The 22,537-nt window shown below is 48.0% G+C and overlaps 1 protein-coding gene across 1 annotated transcript in view; it reads right to left on the minus strand.

The window, feature by feature from the left end:
* Nucleotides 1-1,659: 1,659 nt before the first annotated feature.
* Nucleotides 1,660-22,537, minus strand: part of ENPP6 (ectonucleotide pyrophosphatase/phosphodiesterase 6) — a gene marked incomplete at its 5' end in the record, with an annotated part of 34,675 nt that continues 13,797 nt past the window's right edge. Inside the window, 3 exons of the mRNA XM_008050455.1 lie at nt 1,660-1,871; nt 6,720-6,843; nt 20,738-20,875. Coding sequence (XP_008048646.1) covers nt 1,660-1,871; nt 6,720-6,843; nt 20,738-20,875 — 474 coding nt within the window. The remainder of the gene's footprint in view (nt 1,872-6,719; nt 6,844-20,737; nt 20,876-22,537) is intronic.

Raw genomic sequence — 22,537 nt, forward strand, 5'->3', positions numbered from 1 at the left:
TAGGGAAACTCCTTTCCCATGTGGGTTCCGTGGAATCCATTGGAACACTTTGACAATAGCTGTCTTTCAACAACTATGGCCTGTGTTTTGCAAGTACTAATTTGCTTTCAGCCAGATTACAGAGGCTAACTTGCCTTTTTCCCAATTGATTGATGGTTTGCTGGTGCTTTAAAAATGCATTACATAAATCCTTAGAAATAATTGTGAAGTTGAATTCAATATTTTTAAGCAGCGATCCTTTGCTCTCATGATTCAATGCGTGGAGTTGGCGCCCAGCCTTCCTGAATCAGGGTGAACATTGATACTCATTTTTCAAGGTACGACACCGTATAAGGACTTCACTGTCCTGAAGAGACCTGCCGTGTTGCGTTTTCCTGACATAAATTCTCACTTGCTGATGTAGCCTCATTTAATGCTAACTCATTTTTAATGCAATAATAGGGAATATATATTTCCATCACTGAGACCTCATTACTCTAGCCTACACCGTGTCAGTAGCCAAGGGCAACAGTGTCTGAGGAAGCTTTCCCATAGGAGATGGGCAGGGTGGCAGGCAACCCAGCAACCCATCAACGGGCAAGACTTCTCACCATAATGTACACTGTATGAAAAAACTCACAGGAGCCTGTATCCAGTGGATGCTTTTCTGCTCCTCAAGGCAAGCGAGACATTTTTGTGCACTCAGAGTTTGGATGGGGACCCATGACTTTCAACTTGTTTTATGAGTTCTCCAATCCTGGTGATTTGGAGAAGAGGAGGGATTGATTGGGAATCCATGCTAAGATATGTCTTTTCTGGAACTTGGTATATTAGAAAATTGAGCCAGCTGTGGTGGTTCATACTTGTAATCCCCGCATTTTGGGAGACCAAGGAAGGAGGGTCACGTTAGGCCAGAAGTTTGAGTCCAGCCTGGGTAACAAAGCTTAGGCAACAAGTTTTAGAGACCCTATCTCTGAAATAAATTAAAAATTTAGCCAGGGGTGCTAAGTGTGCACCTGTAGTCCTAGCTACTCAGGACGCTGATGGGGGAGGATCTCATGAGGCCAGGAGGTTGAGGCTGCAGTGAACCATGATCACACCACTGCACTGCAACCTGGGTTGAAAGAGTGAGACATTGACTCTTAAAAAAAAAAAAAAGAAAAGAAAAAATTTTGCAAGCTGAGTCAGAAGCAGACAGTAGCTTTTTCTTTCCCATAGACCTCAACTTTGATGGGAGGAACAGTACAGGACTGTGACCATCAACCCCAAAGATGGCTTTGGGTGTGGACAGGGCCGAGATAAAGGCCTGATCTGGCAGGCCGCTTCTTACAAGGCAGGGCAGAGGGAGACCCGAAAGACCACGCAGCATCTACCCCAAGTTTGGTTGCTGCAGGTCCCTGCTCAGACGGACCAACCTGAGTCACTACACGAAAAGAAAGGAGAAAATGACACAAAATCAAGCAAACAAAAGGCGAGGGGTGTGCCTACCTTCAGAAAAACAAAGTTTGTTGTTTTGTTTTAAGAAGGAGGAACTTTTATCTATGGAGTTATCCAAGAATAATATATTTGCAATTTGCATGGCCTTGATTGTGTTAATGAAGCCATTGGTCAGCAGACAACGGAAACCACGACGCTCCGGAGGCACGCTCTGCCCACAGCGTTCTGGGTGGAGCTGGGCGATCAGAGTGTGAGTTTGCACAGCAAGAGAAGCAGGCCCAGGACACAGCTGCTAGGATGCACAGCGGCGGCTGCACCGGCCGGGGCTCTCAGCATGCATTCCACCCTGGACCAGGACCCGTTGTTGGGCAGGGGGGCTACGCCCACTACGTGGCACATGACGTTGTAGACATCCACCGACCGGATCGGAGCGGCTCTGAAGTCGGACTTGAAATCTGAAATGGAAAGGCAAACAGACAAGCTGTCATGGTCCCTCACCGGCCAGGGAGGGCAGAACCACTGGAAGGAGGAGTTAAGGGAAGCCTGCAGCCTTGGGATGGGAATCCACCCGCTCAAGGGTGCGGCCCGTAATGGTGAACACGGAAGAGTATCTGAAAGCAGTACGATGAAGGGAAAGGACTTCCTATGGCTCATAAATATGAGTTTCTTGAAAAGATAATCAGCAGGGCCAAACATGGTGACTCACACCAGTAACCCCAGCACTTGAGGAGGCTGAGGCAGGAGGAGAGCTTGAGGCTGGCAGTGAGAGATGACCCCGTCGTTACAAAAAATTAAAAATTAGCCTGGAATAGTGTTGTTCACCGGTAGTCTCAGCTTCTCAGGAAGCTGAGGCGAGAGGCTCATTTGAGCCTAGGAAATTGAGGCTGCAGTGAGCCATGAGGGCACCCCTGCACTCAGAGCAAGACCCTGACTTGGGAAAAGACAATCAGCAAACAGACCTTCTTGGTGCACGACTGTGCTCTCTTTTTGACAACAGCACTTTCCCTGGGGAGGGGGCAGGGGCAGAGGGGCCACCTGACACCGCCGCGTTTCTACAGAGCACTGAGGAGCCCATGTGGTCACAGATGGACCGGCTTGCTGAGCTCCCCTGAACCCAATCAAGCGGAATTCGTATCTTCCAGAGCATCCATCTAGCGAGGACCGACTTCTGCTGCAGAAGCACCACAGCACCTCAAAAACATTTCTCCACTTTCCGGCCACATCCAGGTCTTGATGGAATGTGAACCTCTATGGTTTCCTCGGGCTGGCTAGCTTGGCAGCCATGGCAGGGGTTTCCTAAACACATCTGGAAGATCAAGGGAGTGTTCCTTGGGAGCCTCTTAGCAACAAAAAATAAATCAGCCTGTGAGAAGTGAGAAGCCTGGCACTGCTGAAGGGCTCTGAGTGACAAGGCTTTGGGGTGAATGCAGGAAGGTACCACGCCTCTCCCCGGAGTCTGCAGCAAACTTGGCAGAAATAGAGAACCCAAAGGTAGGGCTGGTGGCTCACAGGGGAAGCGGGGGCCCTGAAGGGTACTTTGTGGGAGGGATTTGAACAGAGTCACCTTCTCCTTCTCCACAGGAGGCAATGTGAGATACTGAACTCAAAGTGTGTCCATTTAAAGAGTGAATATATGATTTTAGAAATATACATAAGCAACTTCACTTTTAGGTCCCAAACCAGAACTTCCAACAAAATACCCACAGCTACATGGAGGTTCAACTGAGGGATGAGGTTTTACCCGTCGAAAGAGACCTATTCATGTGCTTTTTAGTTCATCTAAGATTTTAAAGAAAATGAGTTGTTTGAGGGTTGTAAAGCCAAGTTTTCTATCTTGGAAAATACTTTTTTAAAATAGAGTTTATTAGCAAGAAGAAGAGAAGGACAAAGGAAGATTCATGGCAGAAAGACTTGCCATGGGCTAGTTTCTCAAGAAAGAAAAATCGCCAGAAAATAACCCTTATATTTGCTTTGCTAAAAGGATCACATATACTTTCTTTAAAAGCAAACAAATAACAACAGCAATATATTCCAGAGGTGCCAACACAAGTTCTGTGCCTATATTTTTCCTGGGATTACAAATTAGAAAAAGGTTACGTGCAGAATGCGACACACACTACACATGCTCACTTTGGAGAATTAAAGTAGAATTCAATATACAGAGGTGCAGTACATACGGCCAGGTGCAGTGGCTTATGCCTGCAATCCTAGCACTTTGGGAGGCCACGGTGGGAAGATCACCGGAGCCCAGGAGTTCCAGATCAGCCTGGGCAACATAGTAAGAAAACCTCATCTCTACAAAAAAAAAAATCAAAATATTAGACATGTGTGGTGATGTACACCTGTAGTCCCAGCTACTCAGGAGGCTGAAGGATCACCTGAGCCCCGGAGGTTGAGGCTGCAGTGGACCGTGATTGTACCACTACATAAGTGACACAGTGAGATCTGGACTTTAAAAAGTCCAGATAAAATAATAATCATTAGAGCCTGCCTGGAAAGGAGAATGTAGGGGCCGCCCTACATTCCCAGCTCCCCTCAATGTCTGGCAAGTTAGTCAATTATATGAGGATATGGAAGCAACTCTTCTCTCTCCTGATTCACCACAGGACCTGGAGGTGACAATCCCACGACCACCACATGTGGCCGTGACCTTGTTGTGAGTGGGAGGGCATGTAAGGTGGAGGACAAGAGTAAACCCAGTGTCCTCCCCCAGCCTTTCGAAAGTCCATTTCTTTCACACTTCTCAGGAAAAACGGATCCAGCTCTTCTGACGAAAGTGTTAGAAACGATTATCTTTTCACACTGAAAGCACAACACAAATTCTGTGCAAGTAAGTGGAAGGAGAATCGAGTTTTCTTTCCTATTCCTTCTACTTCAGGGCTTCCTGTTCTGCAGGGTGGGACTCTGGGCTCCAGGCAGAGATGATCCGGGCTGGAATGAAAGCTCTAGAAAAGTCCTGAATAAGCCAAGCAGTGCCTGATCCAACCGGAGAGAACAACTACCTCAAGATGGCATTTCAGACCTGAATTGGGAATCCACATTATTCTAATGGGTCAACATATTTTGGGATATTAAAAACGTGCCTCCAGAGAGAGTGTCTGCAGGCTCACGCCGTGCCTGCCACCTCGGGCTGCTTTCAAGAGGGGCTTGCTAGCTGGTCGGCAGCTCACTGACTCACACTCCTGCTGTCTTATCTCAAACGTGGGGTTCTCCAGGGTAAGATTAGGTTGTTCAAATTAGAAACTGGGATTAACTAGAGAGAGGCTCTCTTCCAGAATGATTTCCCTTCCTCCTGGCTGGACCAGACTTGCTGACGTCTATGGCTGAATCTGGGCAGCCGCAGTGATGCCCTGCTCCCTCCCTAAGCAAGAAGCACATGCAATTAATCAGGAGGGATGCACCTTTATCTCCAAGTGCAGCCAGATAGCTATTAAAGGCCTCACTCTTAAATTTTCTCCTCGGTAAACAGTCGGTGTGGAAAGCTGTTTAATCTTTCATGAGAACTGGAGCCAGAAACGTGATGGTGTGCAGGAGCCTCTCCAGGCTTTATCTGCCTGGAAACATTTTGCAATTAACCCAGTCCGTTTTCATCAAGGGTCATCCTTCTGCCTGTGGAAGACTGAGGGTTTTTAGTTTTAAAGGAGCCTATGACGGAGCCCGCTGCTCATGGACAAAATCTCCCCCACTGAATTCAGCCTTCCTTAAGTTAACACGGCTTTGGGCACTGTGTTTAAAAATTGGGGTTTGGGCTAGATTTGGTTCTGCTTTCAAAACACGCCTGAGAATCCTGCTCGGATACTCTGCTTCAACAGACAACTGCTTTGCACTCGATCTTCCTTCCCTCTTCGGGCGGTGTGCGGGGAGGAGAACGCGTTTTGGAACGAAAAACCCTGTCAACCAATGTTCCCCCACAGAAAGGCCACGGCCCTGAAATGTGTCCAACCTCATCTAGTAGTTGACCTTGACGTGATCCTCAAGGCTCCGTCCCTAATTCCTTTAGCTCCGCCTATCTGACCCGGGGCTTGGCCAACAGAGAGCCCCTGATAGCTCATCAATGAAAGCCAACACGCTCGGGCATTCTTGAATTCCCTCAGGCCGATGTTGTGAACCCCACTCATGCTCTATGAATGCTTGCTGCTACTGGTTCAGATGCTCACTTCAGGACCTGGAATCCCGGATCAGATGTGGAAAAGAGTTAGGATCAGTGTGTTGCCTAAGCTCAGGCTCCCAGAGAGACCCCTGAAAGTTGCAGAAATTGACATGGTACAGTTCTTAACAGAGATTTTGTAAGTGGGGTGAACCAAGGACCCATGAGGTATGTTGACATGTCTTATTGGTTGTGCTCCGTTGAGAAGAGTAGAGCTTATAGGTGCAATGTCTAACCTATAATTTGAAAGGGAAATCTGGGTTTTTGTGGGTGGACACATTCTGATCAACATCCCGAAAAAGGCATTTGGAATACAGGTCTCAGGGTGAGGCTGTTACATTTAATGGAGGGTGGGTAGTAGTGAGAAAAAAAGTCGCTCAGGAACCAGTCAATGGATGGTGGGGGGGCTTTGCTTTTTTTTTTTTTTTTTTTTTGAAGAGGGAGGAGTTCAGATGATAGTATGATCTTCAGAGAGTTTGGCAAACTTTTCCAAAGTGTCAATTTACAGTGCCCTATAGATGAGATCAAATGACAAAATAGACCCTCTCCATCTCCCCTCTCTTTCAGCCCTAGGAATTGATCAAGGATGGCACAGCAAGTTTGCTTTCATCTAAGACATCCCTAGTCATTCTAGCTCATTCTCAATGTCCATCTCAAGGTCACTTCTGGGCCCGTCCTTGAGCACATCCTAGCTTCTGGTTGGGTCTTTGACCGAATGAGCCCCTCAGGGGTGGCTGCTCTTGATGAGGAGGAAGGTGGAAGAGCCAGACCCCAAGATGCAAGCCCATCAACCTCGAGGCTCACAGCTGTCAGCAACCTGGGGTCCGAGAAGCTTCCCTGGACATCAGATAGCTGTGAAATAGCATTGTGATGAATTGAGTGAAAAATGGGTCACAAACATGTGGAATACATTTTCTTCAGCGCACTCAGGATTTAAAATTTACAAGGAAAAGTATCTGGCCACCTTTGCCAAACCCAAGACGCATTTGAAAGGAAGCCAACCAAAGATGTGTCACGGAGAACGGCTGGGTCTGCTCAGCCTTGCGCATAAAGAGGCATCAAGAAATCCCCACAGCCCTGCCCGGTGCCATCAGCCCCCTTCGAGACACTTCCTTGGGGGTGAAGGACGGAGAGCACTGGCCCTTGCTTTGCCTACCAGGTCCGAAGGCCATGAAGAAGCCCCGCATGTCCATGAGCTCATTGTCGTATCCATGCCATCCGTGCTGCCAGCCTTCCTTCTTGCCGGTGCTGTTCGCCCAAAACGGAAGCGTGTCCCGACTCTGAAAGCAAGCAGAGCAGGGGGCGATGCTGACTCTCAGCGATGGCACACGTGGGTATCTGCTCCAACCACCACCCGACACAGGCATTTCCTCCTTGGGACTCTTGACTGGGGCCACCTGGCCTCGGGAGGTCACACCTGGGCAGCTAAGAGTTCTAGGGAAGGTGTTTTCTTATAATGAGCTGAATTGTATCCTGTCATCAGTTTCAGAATCCCTCGGTAGAGCATGTTAGTGACTGAAGGGAGGCTAAAGTATCTGTGGGGTGACAGAAGATGCACTTGGTCTTTGTCCCAAGTTCCTGACCCAGAGCTCCTATGACCTAACCTCTGGAATTTCCTGAGCGATAGGAGTGTCTTTTGTCACTCATTCTTAGGGAGCCCCTTTCTCCCATACCTGAGTTTAGGCTATCGAGATGAGTCATGGGACTGGGGGACCGGATGGCTTCAGGGTAGGTGCTAGTTACCCAAGGAACCCATCTGGGGCATCAGAGAGGGACTGGAGATTGAGTTCAATCAGATGACCAGTGATCTAATCACCTGTGCCTCCACAGTGAAACCATGCCTAAAACCCAGGAAGCAACACTGTTCTGGGAACTCTGGGGAACAGAAGCTGCGTGCCTCTCACCTCCCATCCTCTGCCGTATGCACCTCTTCTATTTGGCCATTCCTAAGTTGCATCCTTGATAATGAAACCATACTCCTAAATTTTTCTGAGTTTTGTCATTCACTCTAGTGAATTATCAACCTTGAAGTGGAGTCATGAGAACTCTTGAATTTGTAACCGTCTTAACCACAGACGCTGGTCCCTGGCCCCGGAACTTGCAGCTGGCATCTGAATTGGAGGCAGTCTTGTGGGACCACTCCCCTTCCCTGTGAGGCCTGCTCTGACTCCAGGAATTCATGTCAGAACAGAATTGAATTGCAGGATGCCCAGCGGAGGCTGGAAAATTGTTGGATAACAGGATGTCTAGGATCTGTCGAATCAGCTCATTTCACTAGCAAAGCAGCTAAAGCCCAGAGGGGTCACCTCACCATATCCCCATGTCCTTTTCCCACACAGCCCATCCTGCCCTTCCCTTCGTGCTAGCCCTGCCCTCAAGAGCAATTCAGAATCCGTCGACCTTCTCTCTCTCTCTCTTTTTTTTTTTTTTGAGTTGGAGTCTCACTCAGTCGCCCAGACTGGAGTGCAGTGGCCGCTCCCGGCCCCCGCAGCCTCGACCTGCTGGGCTCCAGCGATCCTTCCACTTCAGCCTTCCAAGTAGCAGGAACTACAGGCGCACGCTACCACACCCGGCTGATTTTTTGATTTATTGTAGAGATGAGGTCTCGCCAAGTTGCCCAGGTGGGTCTCGAACCGTGGGCTCAGGCAATCCCCTCACATCGGCCTCCCAAAGTGCTGGGATTACGGGTTGAGCCACCGAGCCGGACCAACCTTCTCTCTTTTACTTGAGCACTAGAGATGGCTCCCCTGTTCCCCTGGTCCAGGCCTTGCAGCTTTTCATGTCCTCAGTCACCCTTCGTTTGGGATGGGTTCCAGCACCACCTCAGAACCGAATTGGCTCACTCGCGGCCGAACAAAGGCTTAGTGAACAAAGGTTTAGTGACTCCTGTGGAGCCATCAACCAGGTGAACACAAGGCTAGCCGTTCATTGCAGACCAACGGTTCATTTCTGATCTTCAGATCATCGTCTTCATAAACAAGGTTTAATCTTACAAGTATTCCAAATGCAGAAGGCAGAACTGACTGGCTGTGAGGAATGAGTGGAATCAAAGTCGCCCAACTACCAGCAACTTACAGGTTGGCTGCAAGACTGTTAACAGCATATGGATTTAGTGCACAAGCATCCACCAGGAGCTGACACGGACATCACTCAAACCTCAAAACAACCCAGCGTGGGCAATATTACTTTCCCCATTTTGTGGTTGAAGAGACTCCGGCACAGAGGGGTTATAGGGTACTCTTAGAGTCATAACACTCTTGTTTTGCGCCCCACATTATCTTTTCAAGGGCAGGAGAGCGAGGACCTGCCAGTGAAGAAGGGCGTGTCACGGGCCGCTCAACACCCAGAGCGGGAATCCTAACCTGGGACGCAGGCGGCCGGTTGGGGAGCAGACCCTAGCCAGACCCGACCAGGCCCAAGGGCTGCCACATAGCGCCACCTGGTGACAGCCTGGGACATGCTCACTCTCTCCAGATTGGGCCAAAGGGGGGAGACGGACCGAGAATGGGCTTGCTTGTCAGGGGGAGGGAAGTGCACCTCAATGGGACCCCTCTAGAGTGCCAGGCACACTCTAGCATGGGCAGTCAATTCCCAAGGTCAGAGTCGGCCCCCGGTCCTCCTCCTGTGCTGGAAGGGGTGGCTCCTCACTGGTGAACAGTGGGGGGGAATCCACTCCAGGAAGGCAGAAGAGGGTTGGGGTACCCCCGGGGGGAGAAGACCCAGGGGATCATGGGGTGTCCCTGCAAGAGTATGGGAGAAACCAGCAGACACCAGGGCTGGTTCATTCAGTCCCACAGCTCTGGGTCAGGGCTCTGCTAGGCTTTGAGGTGGGGGACACAGAAGAGGAGGAGGCTCCTTCACCTCGGAGGACTCGTTTTGCTGGGGGAAGCAGCAGCTGTCCAGCATGTGGGCTCCAGCTTTGCTCTCCACGCCCCCGTGACTCTGGGTGGGGCAGCCGGAGAGGCTGAAATCCATCCTCTTATCTCCCTCTGGTCCCAGAGGAGCCCCTGCGGTGCCTTGTCTGGTCCCTCCTGCTCTGCCAGTGCTCCTTCCCATGGTCCCACAGAGGCCACGGTATCACGCCCAGCTGCAAACCAGAGCCCTTGCTGTCTTCGCTGATGCCTCCCCAGCCTGGCTGTGCAGGAGCTGCCCTGGGATCCACTCTCGGATATGTGTACTCGGCCAGTCAGGATGAGGTGAAAATGTCTTCCATACAGTGTCCCCTCAGGTGCCAGGAATGCATAGTCAGGCATGGAAACCCAGAAAGCCATTCCCCTGGCATCAACCATGCACTGGGTTACATGATATTTGTCCTTTTCTGAGGACAGCCAACATCAGGGACTGTGTCTCACATCCCTTCGCTTGGCCCTGGCCATAGCAGCATGGGTCTCCCTCCCTAGAAAGTCCACAGGACCGCGGAATCAGGCAGAGAAGTGGCTGACGCAAGGCCACTTTTCAGCGGCAAGTCAGTGCAGCCTTCCCAGCCGTTTCCAGCTGGTGTTCCGTTCCCGGTGGCTGGTGCCCGTAGGGTACTGGTTGTTACGCATTCTGACTGTCATCCTTCCTTTCGACGACTGAAGTATAACTCCTCCAGGGTGTGGAGTCAGGGACCCGAGTGCCCCCTTTCTCTCTTGTGGCATCTCAGGTCTCTAGAGGACTAGGGACAATATTTAAATCTGGCCAGATTAAAATAAAATGTGAAAAGGCGCGTTAGAGGCCTAAAAGAAAATGCACTCGATTCTCCCAAGACGTGGTTATAACAGGAACCTTTCTAATAAGACACCGAAATAAGGTTCCAAAAGACACCCAGTAGCATTCAAGTCAGGGGTGGCTTCACTGTAGACCCTTTGAATGGTAACAGTGGGGCTGGCCCGGGCAGTTTTGCTGCTGGAGTTAAGGTTGAGCTACTAGATTTTGTGGCATTGCTGTTTTAAACTGTCCTCCAGAGAGGCTTCCTGTGAGCGGGGCTCTCTGGAACCCTTGGGAGTTACGAACTTTCAGGTGTGTCTGACACCCAGAACTCCAAAGAGAAGTCCCTCTCATAATTCTCCTTTCTCTGTCCTCCTTTTAGTGGCTCAGGCCTTGGGTTGCTGGCCTGACCCTTAGAGATCCTTGCCACACGCAGCTTGAACTGCCAGACAGCAGAGTCAGCAGGGACAGGGAAGTCCTTGGAGCAGAGCAAAGTGTGGGAGGGAAGCATCGAACGGTTGGGCTTTTGGCACTTTCTTTCCCACGAAGCGTCTACCGAAGTGTGTCAGGTGAGAAGGGCATGCCCGTGCTCCACGTGGCTTACACAGATGACCCTTGTCACCAGCAGAAAGCCATGCCGCTTCCAGCACCCCATGCCTGACCTCCTGATGCTTGCAGAGCTGGGCCTGGACGACACCACTCGAGCTGCCACTGACACTCACAAGCCACGTTTCCCCACATATGGGGTCCAGGCCTCATGGCCATTCGACCACAAACTTTAGAATCCAACTTGGAATTTTGCATCCTTTGCCAGTTTTCAAAAAGGAAAAAAAACCTTTCCTCTGGAGAAAAATCTTGGCCTCTCTTAGAAGCACGGGCCTGAATTTGCTGCGTTTCTCTCACCTCGGACAGGAGTCTGAGGAAGATCAACGAAGCACCATGTCTCATAGCCTTTCACCAGGATCGGGTCTCATCCTGCCTTTCTGAGCAGGGTGGCATGAGGTGGACACTGTCCAGAAGACACCACAGGAATCAGCCACTGAGATCCAGGTGGGGACTGGGGAGAGCTGGTGTGTCCCACTCTGGGACTGTCTCTCTGAGCTACCTGAAGCTAGAAGAATTGCCACTAGTGGTTTCAACACCATCTCCCTGTTGAAAGCCACTAATAATTAGTCTGATAATTTTTAAGGCTACTAATAACTAGCCAAAGTGGAAGGTCTAACTTAGCTTTCCTCTTGGTTTACTTAGCAACTGATTTATAAATTCACAAAGCGAACAACCTGGCAATAAGTAACCAGGAATCAACTGCCTCAGTATTTACCAATGTGGGGGGGGGGGGAAGTGGGGGGAAACAACAAGCATTCCTGATCTCAAACCAGGCAAAGTGGGGACCAAAGGGGGGACCAACCTTTACCTATATGATGACCACTTGTATACTTAATCCTGAATTGCACCCACATCTCTAAAATAAAATAATATAGTTACCACTATATTCAGTCCATGAATGTGCACTAGAATTCTGCTGTGTACAAGCTCTAGGTGGGAAACAAAGATCAAGATGCCAGAGATCTGCCCTTAAAGAGCTTCCACCCCAGAAAGCAGACAAACAAATATAGCACCAGGTGGAGTGACTAAGGGTCTAGAGAAAATTCCAAGATAGAGGAAACTGGGAACTTTTGGGGGTGTTTCCTGGAAGGGATGGTATTCAAATTGGTTTTGAAGGACAGGCAGGAGTTGGGATAGAGAGGGCAGTCCAGGGATTCTACTATTTATTGGAATGCTTGAATTTACCCCTCCCTGACCACTGAATTCTCAACACTTAAGTCTTGCACTGGAAGAATTATTTTTGATTCAAATTTACGCAAATCGCCCATGTTGGCGATAGGAAAGGGTTGTGAAGAGAAAAAGGAGACAAACTGAGAGGTTGAGCAACCTTAGAGGTTTCTGCAGTGCCACGTGAGCAAGGAAAATAATAAAAGACCATGTTAGCCAGTCTCTTTTTGCTGGTGTCAAGGAGCTTGGCAGCCTGCAGGAGTCAGACGGTGTCCGTCCTGGGAATGTGAAATCAAATACATGGAGCGTTTCTGATGGGAGGTCTGGAAGATCTTGGAGAACCGGATGGTCTGTGTGCTAAATGGCTACATTTGACTTCAAATTCTGGCTTTGTCACTCAAGAGATTTGTAACTTTCTGTAGGACGTCGAAAACTCGGAGCCTCCGCTCACTTGGTAAAATTGGGGTCACAATATCCACAATGTAGACGGTAACCAGGAGGACCTGAATTCCAGAGTTATTGCTGTTGCTATTGAGTGAAAATTTTAAAACAAATTCTTCTCTATATATTTATTATCCGAAAAATGTGAACAATGTGATGCAGACGTCATTGACATGCTTAGGGTCTTGAGGGCCACACTTATTGGTAGTCTCTTGCTGAGTGGGGCAATGGAAGAATGTTCGTGGAGCCGCGTAGGACCTCAGTGCCAGCTCTTTTGTCCCCATAAGCTGTGAGTTGTCTTACCCTGAGGGTTGGGGCTCCCGCTGTTGCCCATTGGGCTTGAGATGAAATACCAAGTCTCTCCCATGGTCCGTCCTGATAGTCCCTGGCTCAGCTGGGCAGCCTCTTCCCAGCCACCTCCCCGCCCCTTGCCACTCAGTCCAGACTTTCTAATTCCCAAGGGTTTTCCAGCCTCCGGTTCTCCAAACATCCTGTTCCCTCAGCCTACAGAGCACCCCCACTTCCAGCCTGAGGACTGAAAACTCCTCTTCAGGGTTCCACCTCAAGCTTCCCTTCTCAAAGAGGCCTTCCTGCCCCCCCCACCCCCCCCCATCTAGCTCGGGCTCCCTTCCCGCAAGATGCACCGTTCTCCCTCATGGCACCATCTTTGTCCCTGAAGCACTGAAGACAAATTCTGTAGTTGCACATTGATTTGTTCTGTATGGCGTGTGTGCTTACTTACTAGTTGGTTCTTTCACGGGGCTGTAAGTCCATGGCAGGCAGGGACTCCCAGTGGTTCCCCACTGTGCAGTTAGAACTCTGCATGGTATATGTCACATGTGATAGGGACTCAACAAATATCTGTTGAGTTTGGTAGGAACAGCCCGTAATATTTCTCTGCTTGCATTTTTTTTTTTTTTTTGAGTTGGAGTCTCACTCTGTCGCCCAGACTGGAGTGCAGTGGCCGCTCCCGGCCACCACGACCTTGACCTGCTGGGCTCCGCGATCCTTCCACCTCAGCCTTCCAAGTCAGCCAGAATTACAGGCGCGCGCTACCACGCCCAGCTGATTTTTTGATTTGTTGTGGAGATGAGGTCTCGCGGCCCAGGCGGGTCTCGAACCCACGGGCTCAGGCAATCCACTCACCTCAGCCTCCCAAAGGCGTGGGATGACAGGCTGAGCCACCGAGCCCGGCTTCTGCTTGCATTTTGCTGTGTTGTTCCTGACAATCCCATACACCAGGAACATTTAGCATCAGCGAACCTGCCTGCTCAGTGTTCTTGGATCCCCATGACATTGTGACAACCCAATCTGCCCTCGCCTGTTTCCAAGTGGCCCCTGGGAGAGGAAGTGTCAGGGTGCTCCACTGTTAACCCCAGTAGAAGGAGAGCGAGCGACACTGGAGCCAACCAGTGCAGGGCTCCAGAGAAAAGCGTGACCTTATTCCCTGGCAGGAAGAAGCATCGCAAAGGCTTTCCAGAGGACAGTGACCAGGACTTTGGGTGGGGGCAGGGGGGAACGCGTCAGTTAGGAAACCCCATTTCCTAGTCTTAAAGCAAAGAGCTTGGATGGCATGACAGGCTTGGGAACCACCTATGGAGGTGGCCTGAGTTTTTGCCTCTTCCAGTTTTGTCCTCTGGGAATATGAACACCTTCAAATTCCTGCCCTTTCAGGAGAGGTGGCTGAAGAAAGGACTGATAGCAGTTGGAAATCCAGCCTCCTATTAAGAACTGCAGGGGCAGAAACAAACTGGGGGCCACTGGGCAGAGAGCTTGCTTGTCTATGGTGGTGTCAGGAGTCATGCTGGGTAATCGTAAATTCTAGGTGACACATAACTCTGTTTCCCTACCTTCCTCTTTTTCAGTGACAGCTCTCTAAGCGACCATAAGAAAAAAAAAGAATTCTGTTCAGTCTTCATGGTAGAGCAGCTACCTTGGAGTCTGTTAAACTTCAGTTGGTGGCAGAAAGTTAGTGTGTATATGTGAGAGGCTTTTTTATTTTTATTTTTTTACCAAAGAAGCCAAATTTCCCCTGCTTATAGGATGGTGGCTGTCACAAGGAAGGAAGCGGGGACAAAACTCTATTCTGTTGGCTCTCGCCCAGCAACCACATGTCCTCACTCAGCTGTTTTCCTAATAACATCTAAACTAGAAAGCAACCTCATCTGCCATCTAAGCTCGGGCCCAGAGAGGCTGCTTTCAGGGCTGAGCCCTACCCTGCTGCAGACGTGAGGTGCGATCCAATGTGAGAACATCTTCATGTGCGCCGCGGATGGGCATGTAGGTTACAGAGCAAGACACAGTGTTCTTTTACCATTTCGGGAGCAGTTTTGTAAATAGGAATATGAAAGATTAAGAGCCCTGGCACACAGCAGGAACAAGAATACAGTATGGAGTTTTTAATTCTCTGTATTTAAGAAAGAATAATAAATAAGAGTGTTGTAAAAAAAAAAAAAAGTCAAAGCCAATAAGGAAAGAATAGGCACTTGTTTTTAGGATTTCTCAGAAAACAAAAAAACTCTAGTATTCTAGGCTGGGTGAGGTGGCTCATGCCTGTAATCCTAGGACTTTGGGAGACCAAGGCAGGAAGATGCTTGAGGCCAGGAGTTCAAGACCAGCCTGACAACAAAGCAAGATTCCCATCTATACAAAAAATTAAATAAATAAAAATAAAAACGCTGTGGTTGTCTTCAAATCCAAGAGAAGATGCTTACAAAAAAATAAAATAAAAATTCTAGTGTACTATTAAAGTGGAATCAGAAATTATAATTTTTACATATGATGTCATAAAAATCCACAAATTCAAGGATACGAGAAAAATGATTAAGGTTTTCAGTTTAGGAAACTACAGAAAGGTATTTAAATTTCTCTCAGGACTTAGAGATAATTATGATTTTCTAAAGCAACATTTGTGTTCACATGTATAGACACCATAAATTATATTAATATAATTGTAATTTTCTCTTTTGGTCAGCCACTAGGAAGTTTGAAAGGACATTTGTATTCTGTTTTATGTCACAGGATGCTGTTTTCAGAACTAACAGTATCCATAGTGCAGAGTCATCGGGAGAATTAGAAATAGTAACCAAAGGGTACTTAATTCAAGATAGCTATTATTATTGTTATTGCTGTTAACCACAATTTAAGTGGAAATTCTTCTTGATATATCTATTATCTGCAAAATGTAAAATAACTTTATGTGCATGTCATTGAAACTTTGGATTTGTATACCTAATCCTGAAGTGTACCCCACATCTCTCACATAAAATAATTTTTTTTAAAAAAAGGAACTTTGGGGAAGGGGTTATTCCAAAGTTTTTAATGATCCAGGCACAATGATAAGTGAAGACCAACTCTACAGCAGCCATCATTGCTAATGAAAGATGTGGGAAGCCCCACTGGTAGTTTCTAGATTAGTGAGCAGCACTAGTCCTACAGAGCGTTTCTTGTTTTTTCCTATCCTATTGGATTTATTTGATTTCTTTCTTTCTTTTTTAAACTTTCTGCTTCATATATAGCTTTGAGATTACCTCAAAGCTCCCTTTTGAAATAACTAGCATTTTTTTTTTTTTTTTGAGTCAGAGTCTCACTCTGTCGCCCAGACTGGAGTGCAGTGGCCGCTCTCGGCCACCGCAGCCTCGAGCTGCTGGGCTCCGCCGATCCTTCCGCCTCAGCCTTACGAGCAGCCGGAATTACAGGCATGCGCTACCACGCCCGGCTGATTTTTTTTGATTTATTGTAGAGATGAGGTCTCGCTGCCCAGGCAGGTCTCGAACCCGCGGGCTCAGGCAATCCACTCACCTCAGCCTCCCAAAGGCGTGGGATGACAGGCTGAGCCACCGAGCCCGGCTATAACTAGTATTTGTAAAATGCAGCTCAAGTAATTGTCAACAGCTAGGCTTTCATTCCTTCTGTTTTGTGGTTTTTCTCCCTTTTAAAGACTTACAGTGCAGGACTGGGGAGCCCTTGCTAACTGATCGGCTCTATTCTGGCACCCTCAAATGTGTGCATGGGTTTGTATAATACAAAAGTGTTGAAGCCCATATCACAGAGTCTCTCACTCTCCCCCAAAATAATTCTGGCTCTGAAGGGTCCCGCCTTGTATGCTGCTTCCTGATAGAAGTAGAAGACGCGCAAGGTGACGTCGTGGTCTGTTGTATGGAGATTGTACATTGCATTTTGTATGGGAAGCATGGAGGAGAGCCAGGGCGGGAAAAGCATTCTCAGCCTCAGCCTCACCCCTGGGTCTCTGGAGTGGCCACTCCATTTGGAGTACCACTGCAGGGGGTGTGGCTGGTCTGTCTCTTCTCACCCCCTTCTTCTTTGCTGTCATGATCTCAGGGAACCCATCTTCCTGGCTCCCACCCTGGCATCACGTTTGTCTCGTAACTGCAGCCCCCACGCTGCACTCAGCAGCATCAGGTCTCAGAACCAAAGCCAGCCAAGACGGGCATTTTCCAGGCACACTAGTTGGTTAATTGGGGAGACTGGAGAGGAAGCTGCTGGTGGGCTCTGGGTAGAAGAAGCAGATTTACAGAGCAGTTCAAGAAGCTTCAGGATCAGAGTCTCTCGCTTATGCGAGCTTCTCCCAGGTCCCTGAACTTAATTTTGTGTTCCTAAGTATGTACCTTTTTCTTAACGAGTCTCCTTCTCCCAAATTCCATAATCTTCAGAGACCCACAAAACCTACATCTGGCCTCTGGCTCTGGTGTATGTATGCAGGGGGTGCCCTCCCCACAAAGAAAAAGAATTTATTTATAAAAAGTTGTGTATGAGCCGGGCTCGGTGGCTCAGCCTGTAATCCCAGCACTTTGGGAGGCTGAGGTGAGTGGATTGCCTGAGCCCACGGGTTCGAGACCCGTCTGGGCAACTTGGTGAGACCTCATCTCTACAACAAAATAAAAAATTAGCTGGGTGTGGTAGCGCGCGCCTGTAGTTCCAGCTACTTGGAAGGTTGAAGCGGAGGGATCGCCGGCGCCCAGCAGGTCGAGGCTGCGGTGGCCGGGAGCGGCCGCTGCACTCCAGTCTGGGTGACAGAGTGAGACTCGCACTCAAAAAAAAAAGTTGTGTATGTATTATTCCATGTTTAAACTTCAGTCACCTTCAAAGTCCTCTCCATTTGATGCAATAAACCTAGCGAGATACGTTTTCCACTGCTCAAAACAGTTTTTGAACTCATCAGTTTTGATGCCTCTAGTGCTTTTGCTGGTTTTTGTTTCACCCCTTTTGCATTGGTAAAATATTTCCCTTTGAGGACTTTTTCATCCGGGAAAACAACAAAAGTCACTCAGGGCAAGATTGGGTGAATAGGGAGCTTGGGGGCCATGCCACTTTTGGTTGAAAACTGCTGAATACTCAGAGCATTGTGGGCAGATGTGCTTGCAAATCACCCAGTATGAAATGGGGTATGCACTGAAAACAATCTCGAAAAAAAAATTTACTTAAGTCGAACTCAGTCTCTCACAATAATGCTAGCTGGTACTCTGATGCCGATGGATTCGTAGAACACTTACCTAATTGGGAAGCCTGTATTACAAGATGCTCGTCTTCCCGAAAATAATCCCCCCTCCTTTTTTTGGCGGAGGTTCCCCTTTGTGTGTGTGTGTGTGTGTGTGTGTGTGTGTGTGTGTTTTAGTTGGAGTCTCACTGCTTTGCCCAGGCTGGAACGCAGTGGCACACATGCGTCACCCCTGTGTCGACCTGCTGGGCTCCGGCGATCCTTCCGCCTCAGCCTTCCAAGTAGTTGGAGCTACAGGCGCACGCTACCACACCCGGCTATTTTTTTATTTTGTTGTAGAGATGAGGTCTCACCAAGTTGCCCGGGCTGGTCTCGAACCCGTGGGCTCAGGCCATCCACCCGCCTCGGCCTCCCAAAGTGCTGGGATTACAGGCTGAGCCACCGAGTCCGGCTGGAGTTTCCCTTTGTATGTTGCTCCCTGATAAAAGTAGGAGACATGCAACATGGATACTATGGCCTTTCTTTCCTGCTTTGGGATGTCCTGGGGGGAATGTGATTCTTGGATCTGCAGCAGCCTTCTTGTGATCTTAAAAGGACCTGATCTCACTGAGCTGTTGGATTGAGCAACCCTGGACATGTCCTCTTCCAGACTTCCGGTTATGTGAGACAGTTAATCCTTACTATTTAAGCCACATTTACTCAAATGCTCTGTGAATTATGACCAAGAGCATCTTAAGCGATACCCTAAGGTCTGCTAACACTGTGCTTTCTCCCTCACTGGAAAGTCCTGCATCTTCATGCTAGATGTGTGACTACCAGGGCACCACATTTACATTTGCTGACAGGACCCATGGCTGGAGCCGCTTCACCAGCACTTGTCCCATCCTCCCAGAGGGGTCAGGGCCTCTCCCAAAAAAATGGAGATGGCCTCTCATGAGTGGGCCAGCATCGCCATGGTGACCTCTAGCTCTGCACTCCCCTGCCTAAGCCCGTTTTCCACCAAATTGCCCCAAATCACCTCTCCATTCTCACACTCTCCCTCCCTACCATGAATCAACCTCACAGCACAGTCAACCTCAGCTAAAGATGAGGAAGTCCACAGTGGGTGCACATAGCCAGGCCAAGAAATGAGTGACAGCAGACTGTGGATTAACCCTCACAGTATATTTGCTTTTAAAAATTCAGAGCAGGCCAGGCTGGGTGGCTCAGCGTGTAATCCCAGCACTTTGGGAGGCCGAGGTGAGTGGATGGCCTGAGCCCGTGGGTTCGAGACCCGCCTGGGCAACTTGGCGAGACCACATCTCTACAATAAAAAAAAAAAAAAAAAAAATTAGCCGGGCATGGTAGCACGCACCTGTAGTTTCGGCTACTTGGAAGGCTGAGGCGGAAGGATCACCAGAGCCCAGCAGGTCAAGGCTGCGGCGGCCGGGAGCAGCCACTGCACTCCAGTCTGGGCGGCAGAGTGAGACTCTGACTCAAAAAAATAAATAAATAAAAATTCAGAGCAATTCCTCCAGAAATTCCACACATTGAAAAAAAAAGTGCAAAATGTCGGCCACTTGGTGTGACCTGGGAAGTGGGTGTCATGGAATAAAGTTGACAGGCACCCAACCTGCTTGACCTGCTTTCTACACAAGGCCCCGAGGAAGCCACTTTCAGTGACAATGTCGGGTACTCAATGAATCTTCCTCCAAGAGAGAATTTCACACAGCACAAGGCAGCAAAGACAGACGTCTGTGACTTGTAGAAAAGAAGAGAGTGCGAGGGAGCACAGCGACCTCCTTGGGGACCCTGGAACTTGCAGGGCAGAGAAGCCATCATCTGCTGAAGAACGGCCTCACCTGGCCTCGGGACTGGGCCACTGACATCACTATCTGGGTCTGCTCTATTCTCCGCTGCTTGGTGCCCAAGTGCTTCTCTCTGTCTGAGAGCGCACACGGGAACAACACCATCCCCTGAAATCACTGAGGTTCACTTCACAGAATACCCATTTTTCCACACCCAGGACCCTGGGCTCCCACTCCCCTACTCGGTCAGTGTTTCTGCCGACACTTCTCCACCTTCTCTCTGGTGGGTGATTCACTAGACCCAGGTCCTACACGTCATTGATCTCAGCCAACCGCTTTCATGTGCCCCGTCGTCTGATCTAATGGCAACCGAACAAATTCGTATCGAAAAGAAACCACTCTCCTCAGGAATGAGCTCTAAACATGATGTGGCCACAGACTCCCCTGAAAGGCATGGCCTTCCTACCATGACCCAACAGCATGAGCTGACTGGAGAACCTGTGGAGCTTGGAGTCCAAGCAGACGAGGCGGAGTCTGCTGAGGTCATTCAGGCATGAGGCAATTAAGCTTGGGACCCAAAATGCAAAATAACCTCCTTTGTAAAATCAAGATCTGGGGTCCTGGATCTGTGGAGCCTTGTCTGCCAAATATTTCTCTTAGAGAGGTGAAAGTAAAGTCGAGTCTCTCCTTGCTTTTGACTGCCCTCAAGCAATTGTTTTGGTTCACTGTAATTGTTCCACTTAAAACTGAGCAGGTTACATTGTAAGCCTGAGTAATCAAGTTAAGGCCCATTTGTTAAAATATAGCAAGTCTGGAGCCATGAAGTCTAAAGCACGATTCTGGGTTCACATCCACAGTCTATAAAACGACCCGACCAAGTCTTTTGATTCTCTGTGGAAGGAAATAATGCAATGAATGACACTCAGGGGAAAGAAATCTTCTACATGTAAAACCTGAATAATAATCATCTTTGAACTGTTTGATAGAAGTGATATAATGAATAAATTGTCATATTTTTAGAATTACCTTAGCTATGAACCACCCTTTATTGGCCAGTAAAGTCAAAGGAGAGACGAATTTCCCTTTCTTGTAATGGAACCTGCTTGGGATGGCTTCTTTCTCATAGACAGTCATGTGTTCTACAGCACTCAGCTTGTTATATATCTGCAAAGGAAATAAAGAATGATCAGTTTTAAATATCTATGTGAAATTTATATTCAATAATTATGTGAGTGTTATTGGACCTGGTAGAGGGGGTTAAATGTTATAGGTATAAGATCAAGAAAGAAATTCCCAAAACGTCCGAAAGATGGTCTACATAAAAATGTCTCCAAAAATGAGGTGGTTTTTTCTGGTAAGATTGAAGGTCCATACACTCCCAGACCTAACAAGTTCGTGCCTAGAAATATAGTGAAAACCCCTCATGCATGTGCTCGTGTAGACAAGTAGAGGAGTGTATACTGTAAACTGAAACACAACTTAAGTGAGCCATATGGGTGGCAAGGATAAAGGAATCCTAGTGTGGTTCTGCAGTGGGTAGAGCAATGAAGATTAACGAGTTACTCTTACAAAGACACATAGAAAAATCTCAAGGATCTCAACTTTAGGGGGGAAAAAAGCAAGTTGCAGAAAAATACAGACACATTTATTGCTATTATATATTTCTATTATAGTAGGAGTAACCACAAAATGAAACAACATGTATGGTAAATTTTATAATCAAGAGAATTACAAAGATAGTACTCAAAATTTAGGACAGTAGTTTCCTTTGAAGAGGAGGAGGAAAGTGATTGGGTCCGAGAAGGACACACGATGTCACAGGAATTGGTAATGTCTTATTTCTTAAAAGTTTAGTGAATCTACGGTGTCTGTTATAACATTATCCTTTACATCTTACACATTTTATAATATTTCATTTGTATCTACTCAATAATGAATGAACAAATAACAAAACTTAAGTCAAGAATTCCATGCTAAAATTCAAGGGAAAGTGAATAATTGATCTGCTTGATATCAAATATTGCAAAGATCAAAGAAAAAAGGGATTTGTTCCTAAACTTTACCTAGTGCATGCTCTACCTGCACATGAATCTTTAAAGTACTAGCAATGACTTGCTATTAATTACATTGCTAATTTTTTGATGATTATGCAGATTGTGTACACAGCTCTAATAATTAGCAACAGCCTAAATATTTATGGCTAAAATTAAAATTAACTGGTTGATGTTGACTTACTTCTTGCCCAAACCGGGCATATACTCCTGGGTATAACTGAATATAAAATTGAGTGCATTATTCCCGCTCAGTGGCTCACACCTGTAATCCCAGCACTTTGGGAGGCCAAGACGGGAAGATTGCTTGAGTTCACGAGTTCAAGATCAGCCTAGGGAACATAGCAGTATCTCATCTCTGCAAAAACTCAAAATATTTGCTGGGTGTGGTGGCATCCCCCTGTAGTCACAGCTACCCAGGAGGCTGAGGTGGGAGGATCACTTGAGGTCAGGAGTTTGAGGTTGCGGTGAGCCATGATCATGCCACCGTACTCCAGCCTGGGAGTGAGACCTCTGACTCAAAAAAAAATTGTTTATCAAGTCAACTCAAAATAATTTAGTAGAGGGTTTCTGTTGGCTCCACAAGTTATGATTTCTTTCTTTTTTTTCTTTCTTTCCTTTTTTGAAGTTGGAGTTTCACTCTGTCGCCCAGACTGGAGTGCAGTGGCCGCTCCCGGCCACCGCAGCCTCGACCTGCTGGGCTCCGGCGATCCTTCCGCTTCAGGCTTCCAGGTAGCTGGAACTACAGGCACACGCTACCACGCCCAGCTAATTT

The sequence above is a fragment of the Carlito syrichta genome, unplaced genomic scaffold (assembly GCF_000164805.1).
Source record: "Carlito syrichta isolate Samal-C Ts95f unplaced genomic scaffold, Tarsius_syrichta-2.0.1 Scaffold147036, whole genome shotgun sequence".
NCBI lineage: Eukaryota > Metazoa > Chordata > Mammalia > Primates > Tarsiidae > Carlito > Carlito syrichta.